Genomic DNA, 19,622 nt, shown 5'->3' on the forward strand with positions numbered 1-19,622 from the left:
GGCTCCAATCTAATTCATGTTTAATGTGGGATAAAATGCCATAAATAAGTAAATAAATATAAACTGTTAATGTTGAGCACCTGATTCTCAAAGTGGACATATTCCAAACACTATAATGAAAATAAAATGATTTTTTCTACCTTTGTTGTCTGGTGACTGTTTTTCTGATCATGATGGCCCAGTATCCGATTCTGCTGCTATCTGTCCTCTTTCCGTTTCCAGGGTTTCCTTTCCATTTATTTCTTTACTTTCCGCCTTTCTTCTTCATTTCTTGCCCTACTGGGTCTGCCTATTTTCTTCATCCATGTGCAGTTTTTCTCCTCTCTTCCTTTTCCCTCATCTCATCTCCTTCCTCACTCTTCCCTCCCCTCCATCCACCCATGTCCAGCAACCCTCCTCTCTCCCCACCCATGTCCAACAACCCTCCTCTCCTCCTGCCCTCCACTCCATCCACCCATGTCCAGCGATTCTCTTCTCTCCCTCGGCCCCCACTACAGCCCCCTCCAAATTCCAGTAACAGGCATACAGAGAATACAAAACACTCAGGACCTATAGAGAAATTCTACCATACCATAAGCAGTAATTTCTACGAGTCACACAAGAATGTACCTAGGAAAAGGAAGCATCTTAAACACTGCAGTGAGCACTAGAACACCAATTCACCTATTGTAAAATGAAACCAGCCAGAATAGTACAGATCCTCAATCCTGCACAGTCAATGCCAACTGAAAGCCATGTCATTTTCACAGACACAGATACACCCTAATCCATTACAGAATAAGTAACCACAAACTTTCTATTTAGACAAAAATTAAACTGAACCTCCAAGATGCCAAGATGCATATAATGAAACACCACAGAAACAGAAAATATCCCCTAGAACTGTGCAAAATATAAAGATAGCAGATGCAAATTTGAAAAAAAACACCACTTAACAAATTAACAAATAGAAATAACACAAATACAGAAAATAAGATAATACAATTTTATTGGACTAATACATTCAGCTTGCACAGGCCAAAATCTCCTTCCTCAGGTCAATACAGTATACTGCTGTTACAGTATCCTATCCTGACCTGAGGAAACAGGTTTTGTTGTCCAAAAGTTAGTCAAAATGTATTAAAATTAGTCCAATAAAAAATTATCTTATTTCCATTTTCTATTTATAAATATTTATTAGCACAACTACAATACTACTTTATCCTAAAGCAAAAAAAGAAAAAAATATTTTATTTACAGTTTGTCATCTCTGGTTTCTACGTTCCTCATCTTCTCTTCACTCTATCCCTTCCATCCAGCATCTGCCTTCTCTCTCCCTTCCATCCACCGTTTGCCCTCTCTCTCTGCCCCTTCCAACCACTATCTGACATCTATCTCCCTTCAATCCACCATCTGACCTCTCCACCGTCTGACCTCTATCTCCCTTCCATCCACCGTCTGCCCTCTCTCTCCCTTCCATCCACCGTCTGCCCTCTCTCTCCCTGCCATCCACCATCTGCCCTCTCTCTCTGTCTCTCTGCCCCTTCCAACCACTATCTGACCTCTATCTCCCTTCCATCTAGTGTCTGCCCTCTCTCGCCCCCTTCCATCCACCGTCTGCCCTCCCTCTCTCGCCCCCTTCCATCCACAATCTTCCCTCCCTCTCTCTCCCATCCATCCAGGGTCTGTCCCCTCCCTCTCTCTCTGCCCCCTCTTTTTAGCCCCCAGTTCCAGCTCCATTATCCCACCTGCCCCTAGTTACAGCCCCAGCCCACTTCTCCCACCTGCCGCCCCTTTTCAGCCCCCACATCCAGCCCCATTATCCCTCCAGTACCCAGTTTCAGCCCCAGCTCTTTTCTCCCACCAGAGCTTCAGCCCCAGCCACTTTCTCCCTGTCCCCTTTTCAGCCCCCAGTCCCCACAGTTTCAGCCCCTGGCCCTTTCCAGCCCCCAGTTCCAGTACTGGCCCCCTTATCCCACCTACTCTCCTTTTTAGCCCCCAGTTCCAGTCCCCTTCATCCACCTGCCTTGCATTACGGCCCCCCTTTTCAGCCCCAGACCCAATCTCCCACTTGCCCCTGCCCCAGGCATGACTCCATTCTCCCTCCTGCCCCCTTCTCAGACCCCAGTTCCAGCCCACTTCTCCCATCTGAGACCCTCTCTTCTGCCCCCCCAACCCAGTCCCCACCTGCCTACTCTCAGCTCCCTCGACAGCCCCTGTTCTCTGGAACCCAGCCCCCTGCATTTTTAAAATTTCTGAATCGTCAGCACAGCATCTCGCATCTGTAAAACAAGCAAATCGCCTTGGGCCTTTCCTGTGTCCCGCCCTGGCAGAAATAGGAAGTTACATCAGAAGAGGGGGGACACAGTGAAGGAAGGCCTGAGGTGATCTGTTTGTTTCACAGATGCGAGACGCTGGCGCTGCCGATTCAGAGATTTTAAAAATGCAGGGGATCAGGTGGCAGAGAGAAGGGGGCTGTCGAGGGAGCTGAGGCAGGCAGCAGACAAGAGAGTAATCCAGGTACAGGCAGAGTCAGTAGGCAGGCAGCAGATACAAGATTAATCCAGGTACAGGCAAGGTCAGTAGGCAGGCAGCAGACACGAGAGTAATCCAGGTATGGGCAGAGTCAGTAGGCAGGCAGCAGACACGAGAGTAATCCAGGTATGGGCAGAGTCAGTAGGCAGGCAGCAGACACGAGAGTAATCCAGGTACAGGCAGAGTCAGTAGGCAGGCAGCAGACACAAGAGTAATCAGGTACAGGCAGAGACAGTAACGAAGAACGAAGTAGAGGAGAAGCCCACTACTGAGCAAGTAACACCTACCAAAGTAGAAGCTGAAGCAAGGAGTCTAGGGAGAGCTCAGCTGATAAAGTGCTGGCGTCTGACATCAGCAGGGAGAAGGGGCACAGCCATAGGACAAGAGCAGGGGAAGGAAGAACCGGAAGACCAATAGGAGAGAAGCAAGGGAAGACAGGCAGAGGAAGAGCAGACCCAGGTGGGTGGAAGCAAAGCAATCAAGGAGTCTGGAAGCCAGGCAGAGAGAGCGCAGAGCCAGGTGCATGGAAGCAAAGCAATCAAGGCGCCTACAGCCAGGGAAGAACCACACACAGATGGCTCAAGGCTGTGCCAGTCAAGTGTGCATGTTGACGGGACCCTGCGCAGCCCGAGGACACCGCTTGCGCTGAGGTAGGGAACATGACACTCAAAGACTTTAAAACAGAAACTATAATTTCAAACCTCTATTTTGAAAGTGGAGGTATCTACACGTATTTTTATATGAACATAAGAATAGCCATACTGGGTCAGAATAATGGTCCATCTAGCCCAGTATCCTGCTTTCAACAGTGGCCAAAGCAGGTCACAAGTACCTGGCAGAAACCCAATTAGTAGCAACATTCCATGCTACCAATTCCGGAGCAAGCAGTGGCTTCCCCCATGTCCATCTCAACGACAGACTAGACTTTCCTCTAGGAACCTATCCAACCTTTTTTAAACCCAGATAAGCTCTAGAACTCGCTGCCAGAGGTTGTGGTAACAGCGGTTAGCGTAACTATGAAAAAATATTTCCTCCTATTTGTTTTAAAAGTGTATTTCCATGTAATTTCATTGAGTGTCCCCTGGTCTTTATACTTTTTGAAAGAATGAAAAAAATCAATTCATTTCTACCCGTTCTACACCGCTCAGGATTTTATAGACCTCAATCATATCACCCCCTCAGCTGTCTATTTTCCAAGCTGAAGAGCCCTAATCTATTTAGTTTTACCTTATATGGGAGGAGTTCCATCGCCTTTATCATTTTGGTGGCACGTCTGTGCATAGACAAATTTATCATTGCATAAATTTCTAGAAAGAAGTATATACAGTCCCTTGTGTTATTTTAGGAAATTATGTACAGTTGTGGAACAGAGCACAATGGCAGAACAAACCATTCTAGACCAGTGGTTCTCAACCCAGTTCTTAGGACACACCTAGTCAGTCAGGTTTTCAGGATATCCGTAGTGAGTATGCACAAGATAAATCTGTATACAGTGGAGGTGGTTCATACAAATTATATCATGCATATTCACTGGGATATCCTGAAAACCTGACTAACAGGCTTATTTTCGAAAGAGAAGGACACCCATCTTTCGACACAAATTGCAAGATGGGCGTCCTTCTCACAGGGTCACCCAAATCGGTATAATGGAAAGCTGATTTTGGGCGTCCCCAACTCCTTTCCGTCGCGGGGACGACCAAAGTTCCTAGGGGCGTGTCAGAGGCGTAGCGAAGCCGGGACGTGTGCGTGCCTAACAAATGGGCGTCCTCAACCCATAATGGAAAAAAAAGGGTGTCCCTGACGAACACTTGGACAACTTTACCTGGTCCTATTTTTCTTACGACCAAGCCACAAAAAGGTGCCCGAAATGACCAGATGACCACAGAGGGAATCGGGGATACCTCCCCTTACTCCCTCAGTGGTCACTAACCCCCTCCCACCCTCAAAAAAAGTTTTAAAAATATTTTTTGCCAGACTCAAATATCATACCCAGCTCCACGGACAGCAGTATGCAGGTCCTGGAGCAGTTTTAGTGGGTGCAGTGCACTTCACGCAGGCGGACCCAGGCCCATCCCCCCCTACCTGTTACACTTGTGGTGGTAAATGTGAGCCCTTCAAAACCCACCAGAAACTTGGCTGTACCCACATCTAGGTTCCCCGCTTCACCCATAAGGGCTGTGGTAGTGGTGTACAGTTGTGGGGTAGTGGTATTTGGGGGGGAGCTATGTACCTGGGAGCTTTTTTCTGCAGTCCACTGCAGTGCCTCCTAGGGTGCCCGGTTGGTGTCCTGGCATGTCAGGAGGACCACTACACTACGAATGCTGGCTCCTCCCATGACCAAAGGGCTTGCATTTGGTCATTTCTGAGATGGGCATCCTTAGTTTCCATTATCGCCGAAAATCAGAAACGCCAAGTCTAAGGACGACCATCTCTAGGGACTACTTAAATTTCAAGATTTTGGGCGTCCCCGACAGTATTATTGAAACGAAAAATGGACGCCCATCTTGTTTTGATAATACAGGTTTCCCCACCCCATCGCCGGGACATCCTCAGGAAAACTTGGGCGCCCCTTTTGATTATGCCCCTCTAAGTGTATCCCAAGGACTGAGAACCCTATTTTAGACAATCTACAGCTTGGTGGCTGCATGAAAACACTGATGGATACAACAAAAACAAAGCAGCATGAAACTGCTACATTGGGTTTATGTTCACACAGGGCTTTTTTTTTTTTTTAAATAAAACAAACATTAAGCTTATATCATATAAATGGTTATTTATATCAGTTAAGATTAAATTCCTTATACTTACAAATATTTTGTAAAATGCAGGCTGAATATAAGATTTTGGTGCCCACAGGCAAGAACAAGCAGAAGAGATCCCAAAAAGATTGGAAGCTAGAATAGCAGATAAAAGCCACAGTGAAAGCAGCATATGCACAAGGTCATTGGCCCTAACAGTGAGAGCCAACTCCTCTGGCACCTTCAAAATATGGGGGCTGTCTATGTCTAAAACTAGACCTGGTAAAACAAAAAGTTATTTATTGAGACAAGTTTTTCTATTTCATATTTTTTTCATACCTCGAGCTGTTGTCCAGTTTCATCTTTGATTTTTGTTTGTAGACTAAACAGTACACTCTGTACTTGCTCAAAGATCATGTCAACCTTTCCATTAAGTACCATTTTCCTCCAAAACTCTTCTGGATCATCTGTAATACAAATTCTTTGTAAGACAACAGTTTAAATATCAACTTAAATATGACAACTTTCCCAATACTACAAGCGAAATCACAAGTGCAGATGGAAGTTTAGTCTGAATTCACTTAACCATGGCAACAAATATGGGCAAAACAAAAAACCACACACATTTTCCCCATAAATAGTTTATACTATACTGCACTGAGTTCATGTTATTCACAATAGGAATTGCCACACATAGAACACTGGAGTAGGTGTTAAAGTCACTCCTCATTTACATCCTCAATTATAATGTGTTGCAGTCTTTATAAACAGATACATAAAACTCTGGTAGGTGGCTATAAGTAAATTATCTGTGTGCCAAAACAAGGAAAGAAGAATGTTGTTTCCAATTCATATGTAAAGCGCATAGATTATAAAATGCTACTCATGACATTTTGTGGCCTAGTTCTAATAGATGGAATTACTGAACTATCTTAACAGCAATTAATTGTTCATAGTAGCATAAAAAATACAGAGGAGACCCGGAAATTATAGACCGGTGAGTCTGACGTCAGTGCCGGGCAAAATGGTAGAGACTGTAATCAAGAACAAAATTACAGAGCACGTTCAAAAGCTGGACTAATGGGAAAAAGTCAACATGGATTTAGTGAAGGGAAGTCTTGCCTCACCAATCTGCTGCATTTCTTTGAAGGGGTAAACAAACGTGGACAAAGGTGAGCCGGTTGATATTGTGTATCTAGATTTTCAGAAGGCGTTGATAAGGTCCCTCATGAAGACTACAGAGGAAATTAGAGGGACATATGATCGGAGGTAGTGTCTTACTGTGGATTAAAAACTGGTTGAAAGATAGGAAACAGAGTAGGATTAAAAGGTCAATATTCGCAATGGAGAAGGGTAGTTAGCGGGGTCCCTCAGGGATCGGGTGCTGGGACCTCTGCTTTTTACATATTCATAAATGACCTAGAGATGGGGGTAACTAGTGAGGTAATCAAATTTGCCGATGACACAAAGTTATTCAAAGTAGTGAAATCACGGAAGATTGTGAAAAACTACAAGAGGACCTTACGAGACTGGGCGTCTAATGGCAGATGATGTTAATGTGAACAACTGAAAAGTGATGCATGTGGGAAAGAGGAACCCAAACTATAACTACGTCATGCAAGGTTCAGTGTTGGGAGTCACGGACAGAGAAAGGAATCTAGGTGTCGTCGTTGATGATACATTGAAAACTTCTGCTCAATGTGCTGCTGCGGCTAAGAAAGCAAAATAGAATGTTGGGTATCATTAGGAAAGGGAAGGAAAACAAAATAAGGATATGCCGTTGTATCGGTCCATGGTGCGACCGCACCTCGAGTATTGTGTTTCAATTCTGGTCGCCGCACCTCAAAAAAAGATATAGTGGAATTGGAAAAGGTGCAGAGAAGGGCGACAAAGATGATACAGGGGATGGGACGGCTTCCCTATCAGGATAGGCTGAAGAGCTGGGGCTCTTCAGCTTGGAGAAAAGGCGGCTGAGGGGAGATATGATAGAGGTCTATAAGATAATGAGTGGAATGGAATGGGTCGATGTGGAGCATCTGTTTTCGCTTTCCAAAAATACTAGGACAAGGGGCATGCGATGAAGCTGCAGTGTGGTAAATTTAAAATGAATTGGAGGAAATTTTTCTTCACTCAACGCGTAGATAAACTCTGGAATTCACTGCCGGAAAAGGCGGTTAACTTAGCAGACTTCAAGGAAGGGTTGGATGGCTTCCTGGTGGAAAAAGCCATAGAATATTACTGAATGGACGAGGGAATATAGTATTTCTAGGATGGGCAGGACAAACTGCTTGTTCTTTTGGCCGCTGTCGGTGACAGAGTGCTGGGCTCGATGGACCCTTGGTCTGTCCCAGCATGGTGATGCTTATGTACTTATACATGAGGCAGGCCAATATTTCATGTGACATTACAAAGAAGACTGAAGCTGCCGTTATGTGGGCAATTCTACAACTGGTCAGTTCTATTTAGGCACCTCAGGCGGCTCAGTAGGAACCTATCCTATAATGGAACCTGGACGTCCAGATTCTGTTATAGAATACTAGGGTAAACCGGTATCAGCATTCCTAACATTCAGAGCGCCCACAGTTACATAAGCTATAGAGTTGGTGTAAGGAAGGGCACCTAAATAAAGAAACTTATGCTTGTAAAAAGGTATCCCACCCATGCGTATACCCCCCTTGCAAATATGGATTTACAAATAGTGCTTAGGTGCTACTGCTAGCTCTTTTATATATTCACTAGTAAAAAAGGCCTGTTTCTGACACACATGAAACGGGCACTAGCAAGGTTTTCCTCGGAGTGTGTATGTTTGAGAGAGTGTATGTGAGAGTGACTGTGTGTGAGAGAGAGAGTGAATGTGCAAGTGTGTGTGAGAGAGAGTGAGTGAGTCTGGGTGCGAGTGTGTCTGTGAGAGAGAGTGTATGTGTGAGAATTGAGAGTGTGTGCAAGTTCGTATGTGAGAGTGTGAGAGAGTGTGTTTCACACAGATACAGTGTGTGCGAGAGAGAGAGTGTGTGTGAGACACAGACTGTCTGTGAGACTGAGTGTATGAGACCAAGAGAGTGTGTGAGTGACTGTGTGACACATAGAGAGTGATGTGATACAGTGTGAGACATAGAGTGTGTGAGAGACAGTGTGTGAGAGTAAGAGAGAGAAAGACATTGACTGTGAGAGAGAGTGGTGTGTGTGTGTGTGCCAGAGCGTACCGTCCCCTCCCTCTCTCTGGTGTCTGAGCGTTACTGTGCAGGACGCTGAGCTCTGGCTGTGCCTTCAAGGAACTGACCAATCCTATTTAATAGAATGCAACCTCCAACATTCTGAAGCCGAGAAACCTCGTGTGGTTGGTCACTTCTGCCTGTGACGAACCCGAAGTACGTGATGTCAATTCAGGAGATGGATACAGAGAGGCAGGATGCCTCAGCCATGCAGTCAGCTTCAGAATGTTGGAGGTGCGTTTATTATATAGGATAAGTGCTAGTATTCTAAACATTATGTACACAAGGGGCAGATAAATGTAGGCACCTAGAGTACAGAACTGTTAATTTATACAGATCTACTACTACTACTACTACTTAACATTTCTAGAGCGCTACTAGGGTTACGCAGCGCTGTACAATTAACAAAGAGAGACAGTCCCTGCTCAAAGAGCTTACAATCTAATAGACAAGTGAACGGTCGGATCCGATTGGGGCAGTCAATTGGGGCAGTCTGGATTCACTGAACGTATCTATATGCTTAATACTTTCATTCAAGTGGTATCACTAACCATTTACACAACAAACAGCAATACAACTAAAATGTAACACTGAATTGGAGGAAGAAAAATATTGTGCTTATAAATCAACCCTTCTCAGTAAGTTTTAAAATGTGATAAAGAGAAAGAGAGCCCCATGACTATCCTTTTGCAAGAGGAGCACGGTTTCTTGTAGCAGAGCTTTCATTTTCAGGTAGAAAAGGGAGGTGCATATAAGGATACTGTGGTGGTGCATCTCCACAGGATACTACGTTCTAGAATGATAATAGGCCTCCTAATCCTATGGCCAGTTGAAGCTGGTGTTATCCATATAATTTATAAACTGCTTCACTCAGCTAATAGTAATTCAAAGTGAAGAACAAAAGTTTACTGTAAAGGATTATAAATTCATATTGAAAAACAAATCAGAATCCATAATAATTAATAGATCATGTTATGAAGGCTGCATCAATCTTTATGTTATGAAGGCTGCATAGATCATGTTATGAAGGCTGCTCACCCCAAAAGCTGGCTAAAAATTGCTTCACATTCTACAAGCAAATGCAGCGTCTAAATTTGTGAGGGAAGGGGTATGAAAATGTGTATGTGTGTGTGTGTGTGGGGGGGGGGGGGGGGGGGGGAGGAACTGGGACTTGGTGTAATTGATTATGAACCCCAGTAGTTCTAACACCTGAATAGTCATTCGCATGGACTGTAGAGCGCCTGCTTCCGAGGAGCTCTTCACCAGCCAATCGTCAAGATAAGGGAACACATGCACTCCCAGTCGGCGTAGTGACGCTGCGACTATCACTAGCACTCTGTGAACAATCTGGGCGCAGACGCCAGACGAAAAGGGCAGTACACAGTACTGAAAGTGCTGAGTTCCCAGCCAAAATCGAAGTTACTTCCTGTGAGCTGGGAGTATCGAGATGTGTGTATAAGCATCCTTTAAGTCTAGAGAGCATAGCCAATCGTTTACTTGAATCATGGGAAGAAGGGTTGCCCAGGGAAACCATCCTGAACTTTTCTTGGACTAGGAATTTGTTCAGTGCCCTTAGGCCTAGGATGGGACGCATCCCCCCTGTTTTCTTTTGCACAAGGAAGTACCTGGAATAGAATCTCAGCCCTTCTTCCCCTGGTGGAACGGGTTTGACCGCACTGGCCTTTAGAAGGGCGGAGAGTGAGCTCCCGGTGGGCCATTTGGAGGTTGGATTTCAGATTGAGGGTGTATCCTAACCAGACTATTTGAAGAACCCACCGGTCGGAGGTTATAAGAGGCCACCTTTGGTGAAAAAATATCAACCTCCCTCCAATTGGTAAGATCGGCCGGGTATGGACACGTTTATTGAGGCTATGCTTAACTGGAGCCAGTCAAAAGCTTGTCCCTTGCTTTTGCTGGGGAGCAGTATGGGCCTTATATGAACGCTGTTGACGAGAAAGAGCGCGCTGGGGGCTGAGCCTGGGCAGGTTGCCCGAGAAGCAGGAGTGTACCTATGCCTAGGATGGGAATAGGGAGCACTCCTCTTCCCCCCCAAATACCTCCTAGATGAAGCGGCAGTAGCAGAAGGCACCCGGTGGGAGACAGAATCCGTAGCATCATTATGCTTCTTGATCTGATCAACAAGATCCTCTACTTTTTCAACAAAAAGGTTGTCCCCCCCCACCGCAAGGAACATCCGCCATTCGCTGCTGGACTGAATGATCCAGGTCAGAGACACGCAGCCATGAGAGTCTGCGCATCACTATACCCTGAGCAGCAATCCTGGATGTTACATCAAAAGTGTCAAACGTATCCCAGGCCAGGAATTTTCGACATGCCTTCTGCTGCCTGACCACTTGGCGAAAAGGCTCGGCCAGCTCTGTAGGGAGTGCATCAACCAAGCTCGACAATTGCCATATCGAGTCCCGCAAGTGTACGCTCGTGAAGAGCTGGTAAGACTTAATTTTGGCAGCGAGCATAGTGGCCTGATATGTCTTCCTCCCAAAAGAATCAAGAGTTCTCGCTTCTCTGCCTGGGGGCACCGAAGCAAAGTCTCTAGTACTCCTGGCTCTCTTGAGGGCGCAGTCCACCACCATGGAATTATGGGGTAACTGGGACCTCATCAATCCAGGTTCACCGTGGATCAGATACTGGGATTAAGCTTTCTTCGGGATCAAGGGGCCAGACAGAGGGGCCGACCAGGTTCGCATAAGGACTTCCCTTCAGTACCTTATGCAGAGGAACTGTCACAGCCTCTTTAGGTGGAGAAGAATAATCCAGGACCTCGAGCATCTCAGCCCTGGGCTCATCCTCAACCTCCACAGGGAAGGGAATAGCCATAGCCATTTCCCAAACAAAAGAGGAAAAGGACAGACTCTCTGGTGGAGATTGATCCTTCCCTCCACCAGAAAGGAGACTGAGGGAATCCCAAAGGACTCAACAGAAGAAAAGTACCTGGGATCTTCCTCTGACTCCCACGAGTGCTCCTGCTCAGTATCGGATAAAGCCTGTGTTAAGGTGCTTCGACACTGAACCTGCCTCGATGCCGAGGAATGATGTCCTCTATGGCGATGTCGAGAGGCCGACACCCGGTTCGACTGTGGCGAACCTCCCTCCACTGACGTCAAAGGGGAGTCGACTTGGGTGGCAGCCGACGCCGATGCTGTAGCCGGCGTAGCGGTCGGGGACCTCACCGCAGGTGAAGGGCCAGACACCGCTGTAGCAGACATTAAAGAAGGCGCAAGCACCCCCGACACCGAAACTGACTGGCGCAGCAATCCTTCCAGAAGTTCTGAAAACAAGGCCCGGATGTGCTCGTCGAGAGCCGTCATCGGATTAGGCTGCGCGGGTCGATGGAACAGGCGATGTCAGAATCCGTGGAGGCTCGGGAGCAGACACCGGGCTGCTAGGAGACTGACACATCGGCACCTCATGTATCGAGGGTGTTAGGTTCTCAAGGCAGAAACTAGATTCATGAGCCCTTGGACCACTGCCGTGGAGCGGCAGTGGCAGCCAAAACCACCCCCAAACCAGAGACAAGGCAGAACAGGACTGGAACCCCAGACTGGAGTTGCAGCTGAGGCAAACAAGCTGGAACAGGCAGAGCAGGAACAGCTAGACTTCACCTGCGCTTGACCACCGTTCCCCAGGAGTTGAGCCCCTGGGTGCAGGCGGCCGGCAGGACTTACAGGACAGGGCAGGAACTGAATACCAACTAGGCAGAACAGGGACTGAGGGTCAGAGAGGAAAGGAATATACATTGGAAGCAAGACAGAATACTGGGCTAGGACTCACAGACAGGCAGGAAGTGGACAGGCTAAAGGACAAGAACTGAAAGCTGCCAGGCAGCCACTGAAAAGGGTACAAAGACAGGTAACAGCAAGGACTGAAAGCTGCCAAGCAGCCACTAGGGAAAAACACTGACAGACAAGAGGGCAAGACCAGAAAGCTGCCAAGGCAGCCACTAAGGAGGGAACTAGCAGAAAAAGCTAACAGCTAACCTACACACAGACTAACCAGGGACCAGACAAGGAAATACAAACAAGACTAGAAAACAAGCAACAAAGTACAAGCTAACTACACAAAGACTAGACTAGAACCAAGCAAGGATTTCAGACAAGAAACAGAATAACCAGAAGTGCAACAAAACACACCAACATACCAGGGACCTTAGACGATGCAAAGGCAAACACAGAAGTTTCCAGGTGGTTAATAAAGCCCATCAGCAGCTGAAGTTCAGCTGCAGGAATCACAAGGCAGCTACGGGTGCTGTTCAGGCACAAACAAGAAAAGCAAGTCTGGCAGCCCGGAAGATCCGGACCGGACTGGGCTGGTCTGGAACGTGTGACAGTCCATAGCAGCCACCAGTTCTGGCCACCAGAGGGCAAGGTGAGCGCAGACAAGGAAACAGTCACCATCGTGACAGAGGGGAAGTGATCCTCTCAGCGCAGATGCTTCTCGAGTGCCGACTCTCTCGATGCCCTGGAGCTCCCGGTACCGTGTGTCGAAGGAGAACGTTGACGGTGCTTCTTCGCCTTCGCTCGTCGCCCGTCATCGAGACTCCTCGGTACTGACGAGGACGTGGAATCCTCACATCTCCTCGGGGCCGGGTCCGACGAAGGTCGGTCCCGGGGAGCCTGCATAACAGGAGGCCTCGAGACAGGTGGAGACCCACTCAACGCCTCACTGCTCCCAGCGCGAGTTGGTCTCTCAGCAGCTATTACCTCTCTTCCCAACGTCGATGCTCCATTCGATGTCGACACTGCCACCTCCGACCTTGGTACCGATGTTGAAGGACCAGACTGAGCCCCAAAAAGCTTCTCTCGTTGGGCTTCTCGAGACTCTTCAAGTGAAGACACAGACTACAAGCGGCTGGAAACACCAGGCGTGGGTATCGGTACCCGAGATGGTCCGGTTGCACTGAGTACAACATTTGAAGCTGCTGTGCGTCTTCAATGACATGGAAGGAAAAATGGCTTCGGCAAAATCAAAAGACGCGATTGTGCCTGTTAAAGAAAAAAGGGCACAAACAAACAAAAAGGGGAAAACCCCGGCTGCATCGAAAAGAAAGAAAACTTAGAAAAGGGGAAAAAGAAAACTAAAAGAGAACTAGGGGATAGTTTCTTTTTTTTTTTTTTTTAAAGAAATGACGCTAAAATAGGAAGAAAAAAGCGAAAAAAAGTCGTCAGACTCTGTTCCTGGGCAAAAACGAGGAGAACACAAAAATTCCTGTTACCTCGTCGTGGACAAAAAAGAACTGAGGAAGCACTCTCACACGACGGGTGGGAAGTCGTCCACGCATGCGTGGTGCACGCGCACCAGAAGACTCTGGCAAAACTTTGTTTATATTTTGCTTGCACAATGCCAATTCTTGGGCCGACGCTGACGTCAACCCATATGTGAGAATAAGCAGCCTGCTTGTCCTCGGAGAAACAGTTTTAACCCCTCAGTAACAAGTCCTGGGTTATCCAACCAGCTGAAATATGATCTATTTGCAAGACCTTCCTCTATTCCCTCTAGACACGGAATGATTAGAGGTATAGATTTGAAATCAAGTCAGTGCTGTATATCCAAAGCTCCTATATGTATTGCACTGTAACCTTTGTGCTTTGAATTCTCCATTAGTTTAGGACTTGTAGGAGGGTCATTCCATGCCAAGTGGTCTAAAATTTTAAAAAGTTCCCACCATCATGTTCTCCAATTTTGTTCAAATTGTATCTGTTGCACGAGTCAGGTGTTAAACTAAGTTTCCCAAAATTTGAGGTCTCTAACTGCAATAGTTGCAGATCTAGACCCCCTTTTCTGAAAGGCTGTCAGTCCATGAGCGTGCGACGTTTACCAAAATGCCATTTTTGGGGTCTAATAAAATCCAAACACATTTATAAGAATGGCTGAAAAAATTCAAATCCTGTACAGTTTTTGATGCTAATTCCGATGAAATACATTTTAACATTATGGATGCAAAATCCAGTCAAACAAGTTGACTCAAAGTGTGCATCAAAATTAGTCGCGACTCATCGGAACATATTTGGACCCATATTCAAACCGCAACAACTTCCATGCAAACGAAGATACGGACTTGAAATTTTGAACAAGCATTATGCTTGTGCTGGACACAATACTGCCAGATTTGCAACTAACCAGCATCTATAACCGCCCTGCAGGATCTCTTCAAAGTTGGCACTGTCAGCCCAAATGGTAAAATGTACCAAAGTTCAAAGCCAATTATTAAAAAGTCTGCCTGAATCAGCTAGTGAACAGTATCATCTGAAAGAGAAAATTGTGCTCTACAACATTGACATGTTTTTGTTTTGTAGTAGTTATTTTTCAATTGTCCAATTGTAAACATTTATCGTTTAGTTTTATATCGTATTAATATAGATGGACCATCCTTATGTCATATCATCATCACATAAGCATTTAGATAGATTTTTTATCTTTTTGGTATTTCACTTATACATCGGTCCAATTTTTAACTTTTTTATGTTTCATCCCACTAACATCTATATAGACCCAAGAGGGTTCACCGACACCATTTTTCAGAGTGCACGTATCACATCAGATTACCTGAGGTAATTTTATTTATATAATAAGTTATGTACAATTTTTATTAGTGTATGGTTCAGTCACTATAATCATGTGGCCATTAGCAATATATGGTATTAAAGTTCTTAGTGATTAGTACACACATCGATAAGGTTTATTGATATGGATCATTTAATATTTCATTTTCATTTTTATTGTTCACATTTTTATTGTCCACATTTCGATATATGGTAACTATAGATGTATGCATATCCTGACATTTATTAATATGGATATTTTCAATCATTTTCTTGTTTTAATACTAATAAAATGATTATGTCTGGCTGCCTATATAGATTTATGTATCAGCCATTGTATTACCCATGTGGCTTAATAATCCACATCTGTCAATACACATAATTTTAATATATGTTTTATGTTTCAAGTCATGTTTTTAGATTGTTAACAATTTCATATTTACTTATGATGTAATTTTATTTATTGATTTTCATATATATATTTATTGGTATCATCATTTTTAAATTATTTTTAATTATTTCCTAATATTTTGTTCTATTTGTTCTATTGTTTAGTTTAGGTTATAAAGACCCCTGAGGCAGGCCTTTTGGCCGAAACACGGCCGTGTTGGGTCATTTTTTATGTGAATAAACATTTTTCTTGGTATCCTCACTCATTCTCACTTTTTTGTTTTGTAATGCCACCATTAAGTAGCCATTTACTCAGGTCAAAGTATGTTATATTTTGTGCGCGCAATGTATTGCGTTGGTCCATGATGGCTGAGCCATTACTGGTTCTCACATTGAAACCAGCATCCCCATCGCCATAGGGGCCACGCCCGAAAGCCATGCAGTAACAGCCACGGGTGGGTATCTTTACTGCAGGATCCCAAGCCTGTTTGTGTGTTTCTTCTCTGCAGGTTCCCAAGCCTGCCTTCTTCAGTTACTTCATCATTCTGAAAGCATCATTGATCTGCAAGAGAATGGTTTCAGGGAAACTATATTGCCGACCAGATGATGTCACTGATGGAGCTGGAATAACAGCAATGATAAGTTGTTCTGGGATCCAGCAAGTATCGCGTCTTACCGGCCAATAAAATGAAGTAGCGGGACCATGAGGATGCATAAAGCTTATGAAAGCATCTTTCTGTTCAACTGACGTTTCACAAACGTTTCCAATCCACCATAACAGCGCACAATAAACGATTGGAAAATCAACAAATAAAATTCGAATGAATAAATAATTATATCAATACTTTTAAGCGACTATTAAGACTATTTCCTAGAAATGAAGAAAAATTAGCGCATCAAGCGTACTAAATATAACATACTTTGACCTGAGTAAATGGCTACTTAATGGTGGCACTGCAAAACAAAAACATATCAGTGTTGGGACACGCAAAATTGTAGAGCACAATTTTCTCTTTCAGATGATACTGTTCACTAGCTAATTCAGGCAGACTCTTTTTTTAATAATTGGCTTTGAACTTTGGTACATTTTACCATTTGCGCTGACAGTGCCAAATTTGAAGAGATCCTGTAGGGCGGTTATAGATGCTGGTTAGTTGCAAATCTGGCAGTACTATGTTCAGCACAAGCATAATGCTTGTTCAAAATTTCAAGTCCGTATCTTTGTTGCGGTCTGAATATTGGTCCAAATATGTTCCGATGAGTCGTGGCCAATTTTGATGCACACTTTGAGTCAACTTGTTTGACTGGATTTTGCATCCATAATGTTAAAATGTATTTCATCGGAATTAACATCAAAAACTGTACAGGATTTGAATTTTTTCAGCCATTCTTATAAATGTGTTTGGATTTTATTAGACCCCAAAAATGGCATTTTGGTAAATGTCGCGCGCTCATGGACTGACAACCTTTCAGAAAAGGAGGTCTAGATCTGCAACAATTGCAGTTAGAGACCTCAAATTTTGGGAAACTTCGTTTAATACCTGACTCGCGCAATAGATACAATTTGAACAAAATTGGAGCCATGATGGTGGGAAGGTTTAGACCACTTGGCATGGAATGACCCAGGAATATTTACACATAATAATAAAGTACTCCTTACAACATTATTTTTTTCAACTTATTTATTAAATCACCTATACCTATGTCCTGCATACAATCCTCTGAACTCACAGTCACTCGCCGCTTTCACTCATAACATTCTATTCTCTTCACTAATCATGTCATCACTTCTAATCAATTAATACATAGTAAAATAGTACCATAGTAGATGACGGCAGAAAAAGACCTGCAAGGTCCATCCAGTCTGCCCAACAAGATAAACTCGTATGTGCTACTTTTTGTGTATACCTTACCTTGATTTGTACCTGTCGTTTTCAGGGCACAGACCGTATAAGTCTGCCCAGCACTATCCCTGCCTCCCAACCACCAGCCTCGCGTCCCACCACTGGTTCTGGCACAGACCGTATAAGTCTGCCCAGCACTATCCCCGCCTCCCAACCACAAGCCCCGCCTGCCACCACCAGCTCTGGCACAGACCGTATAAGTCTGCCCAGCACCATCCCCACCTCCCAACCACCAGTCCCGCCTCCCACCACCGGCTCTGGCACAGACCGTATAAGTCTGCCCAGCACCATCCCCGCCTCCCGCCACCGGCTCTGCCACCCAATCTCGGCTAAGCTCCTTAGGATCCATTCCTTCTGAACAGGATTCCTTTATGTTTATCCCATGCATGTTTGAATTCCGTTACCGTTTTCATTTCCACCACCTCCCGCGGGAGGGCATTCCAAGCATCCACCACTCTCTCCGTGAAAAAAATACTTCCTGACATTTTTCTTGAGTCTGCCCCCCTTCAATCTCATTTCATGTCCTCTTGTTCTACTGCCTTCGCGTCTCCGAAAAAGGTTCGTTTGCGGATTAATACCTTTCAAATATTTGAATGTCTGTATCATATCACCCGTTTCTCCTTTCCTCTAGGGTATACATGTTCAGGTCAGCAAGTCTCTCCTCATATGTCTTGTAACACAAATCCCATACCATTCTCGTAGCTTTTCTTTGCACTGCTTCAATTCTTTTTACATTCTTTGCAAGATAAGGCCTCCAAAACTGAACAGAATACTCTAGGTGGGGCCTCACCAACGATTTATACAGGGGCATCAACACCCCCTTTCTTCTGCTGGTCACACCTCTCTCTATACAGCCTAACAACCTTCTAGCTACGGCCACCGCCTTGTCATACTGTTTCGTCGCCTTCAAATCCTCACATACTATCACCCCAAGATCCCTCTCCCCGTCCGTACTTATCAGACTTTCCCCGCCTAACACATACTTTTCCCTTGGATTTCTCTTCCCTAAGTGCATCACTTTGCATTTCTTCGCATTGAATTTTAATTGCCAAACCTTAGACCATTCTTCTAGCTTCCGCAGGTCCTTTTTCATGTTTTCCACTCCCTCCCGGGTGTCCACTCTGTTACAGATCTTAGTATCATCCGCAAATAGGCAAACTTTACCTTCTAACCCTTCGGCAATGTCACACACAAATACAAATACAAAGACTATACTTGTAGGAATATGCCAGATGAAGCATTTTTCACATTAATCATCTTTATTTGATATACCATAAAATCAGTAAAGACATCTAAGTATTTACAGTGACAAGCTAAGGATATTTTATATAAATCTTGTCTATCCTGAGGAATCTTAACTCCTCCCCAGTAGTCAAGTACAATAAATCTATTGTAAGGAGGAGGTAGAAAGAAGGCAGAGAAGAGTGACAGTAAGCGAGGAAAGGATAAAAACCCTCAGAGGGGAAAAGGGAGTAGGAGACTGATGAAAAGGGAAGAGAACTACAGAGCCCAGCAACACTTGCAAGGGAGGAGGGAACAAGAGAAACAGTACCACAACTCATATTTGTTAATTTGTACAGCGCTGCGTAACCCTAGTAGCGCTCTAGAAATGTTAAGTAGTAGTAGTACCACAACTCATAAGTACATAAGTAATGCCACACTGGGAAAAGACCAAGGGTCCATCGAGCCCAGCATCCTGTCCATGACAGCGGCCAATCCAGGCCAAGGGCACCTGGAGAGCTTCCCAAACGTACAAAACAGATTTTGAAAATATCAATTTGGACGTTTTGAGAAGAAATCCGTCCAAATGGTGCTTTTTGACACTTTTTGGATGCTTTTCTCTTTCGAAAATGAGCCCCAATATACACACTGAAAAACAATGTAGGAGACTGATGAAAAGGGAAGAGAACTACAGAGCCCAGCAACACTTGCAAGGGAGGAGGGAACAAGAGAAACAGTACCACAACTCCCAGCAGGTAGTAGAGTCAGGGGGTGATTGGGAGATGGAGGATAATCAGGGGGAGGAGCAGCACCTGGGAGAGAGGGTGGGGGAAGACTCCATGGAGTGGGAGGAGATTGAACTAGGAGAGGAAAGCGAAAGGAAAGAGGTTGGTGAGGAGCAAATGGAGTTCTTTTGCTCAGGACAAAGAGAGGTGGAAAAGGAAGAGACTGCAGAGAGAGAGAAGCCAGAGATTTGGGGCCGCTAAGTGACAATGCCTAGATGCGGTCTGGCTTCATGGAACTGTGGGAATTAATTACCTGAAGGAGGTCAGTCTGAACATTTGTGGGAGGTTGTCAGAGTGT

At 44.9% G+C, this 19,622-nt stretch overlaps 1 protein-coding gene across 5 annotated transcripts in view; it reads right to left on the reverse strand.

Annotated features, from left to right (window-relative positions):
* The window catches only part of SETDB2 (SET domain bifurcated histone lysine methyltransferase 2), a 212,838-nt gene that overhangs the window by 161,229 nt on the left and 31,987 nt on the right, over positions 1-19,622 (reverse strand). For all 5 annotated transcript variants that reach the window (XM_030200466.1, XM_030200463.1, XM_030200469.1 and 2 more), the window contains exon 3: positions 5,592-5,719. Coding sequence is in view for 1 of the 5 variants with exons in the window: in XM_030200469.1 (XP_030056329.1) it covers positions 5,592-5,719 (128 nt within the window). In the remaining 4 variants the exon portion in view is untranslated. The remainder of the gene's footprint in view (positions 1-5,591; positions 5,720-19,622) is intronic.

This window comes from Microcaecilia unicolor, chromosome 4 (genome assembly GCF_901765095.1).
Source record: "Microcaecilia unicolor chromosome 4, aMicUni1.1, whole genome shotgun sequence".
NCBI classification, from domain to species: Eukaryota; Metazoa; Chordata; class Amphibia; order Gymnophiona; family Siphonopidae; genus Microcaecilia; species Microcaecilia unicolor.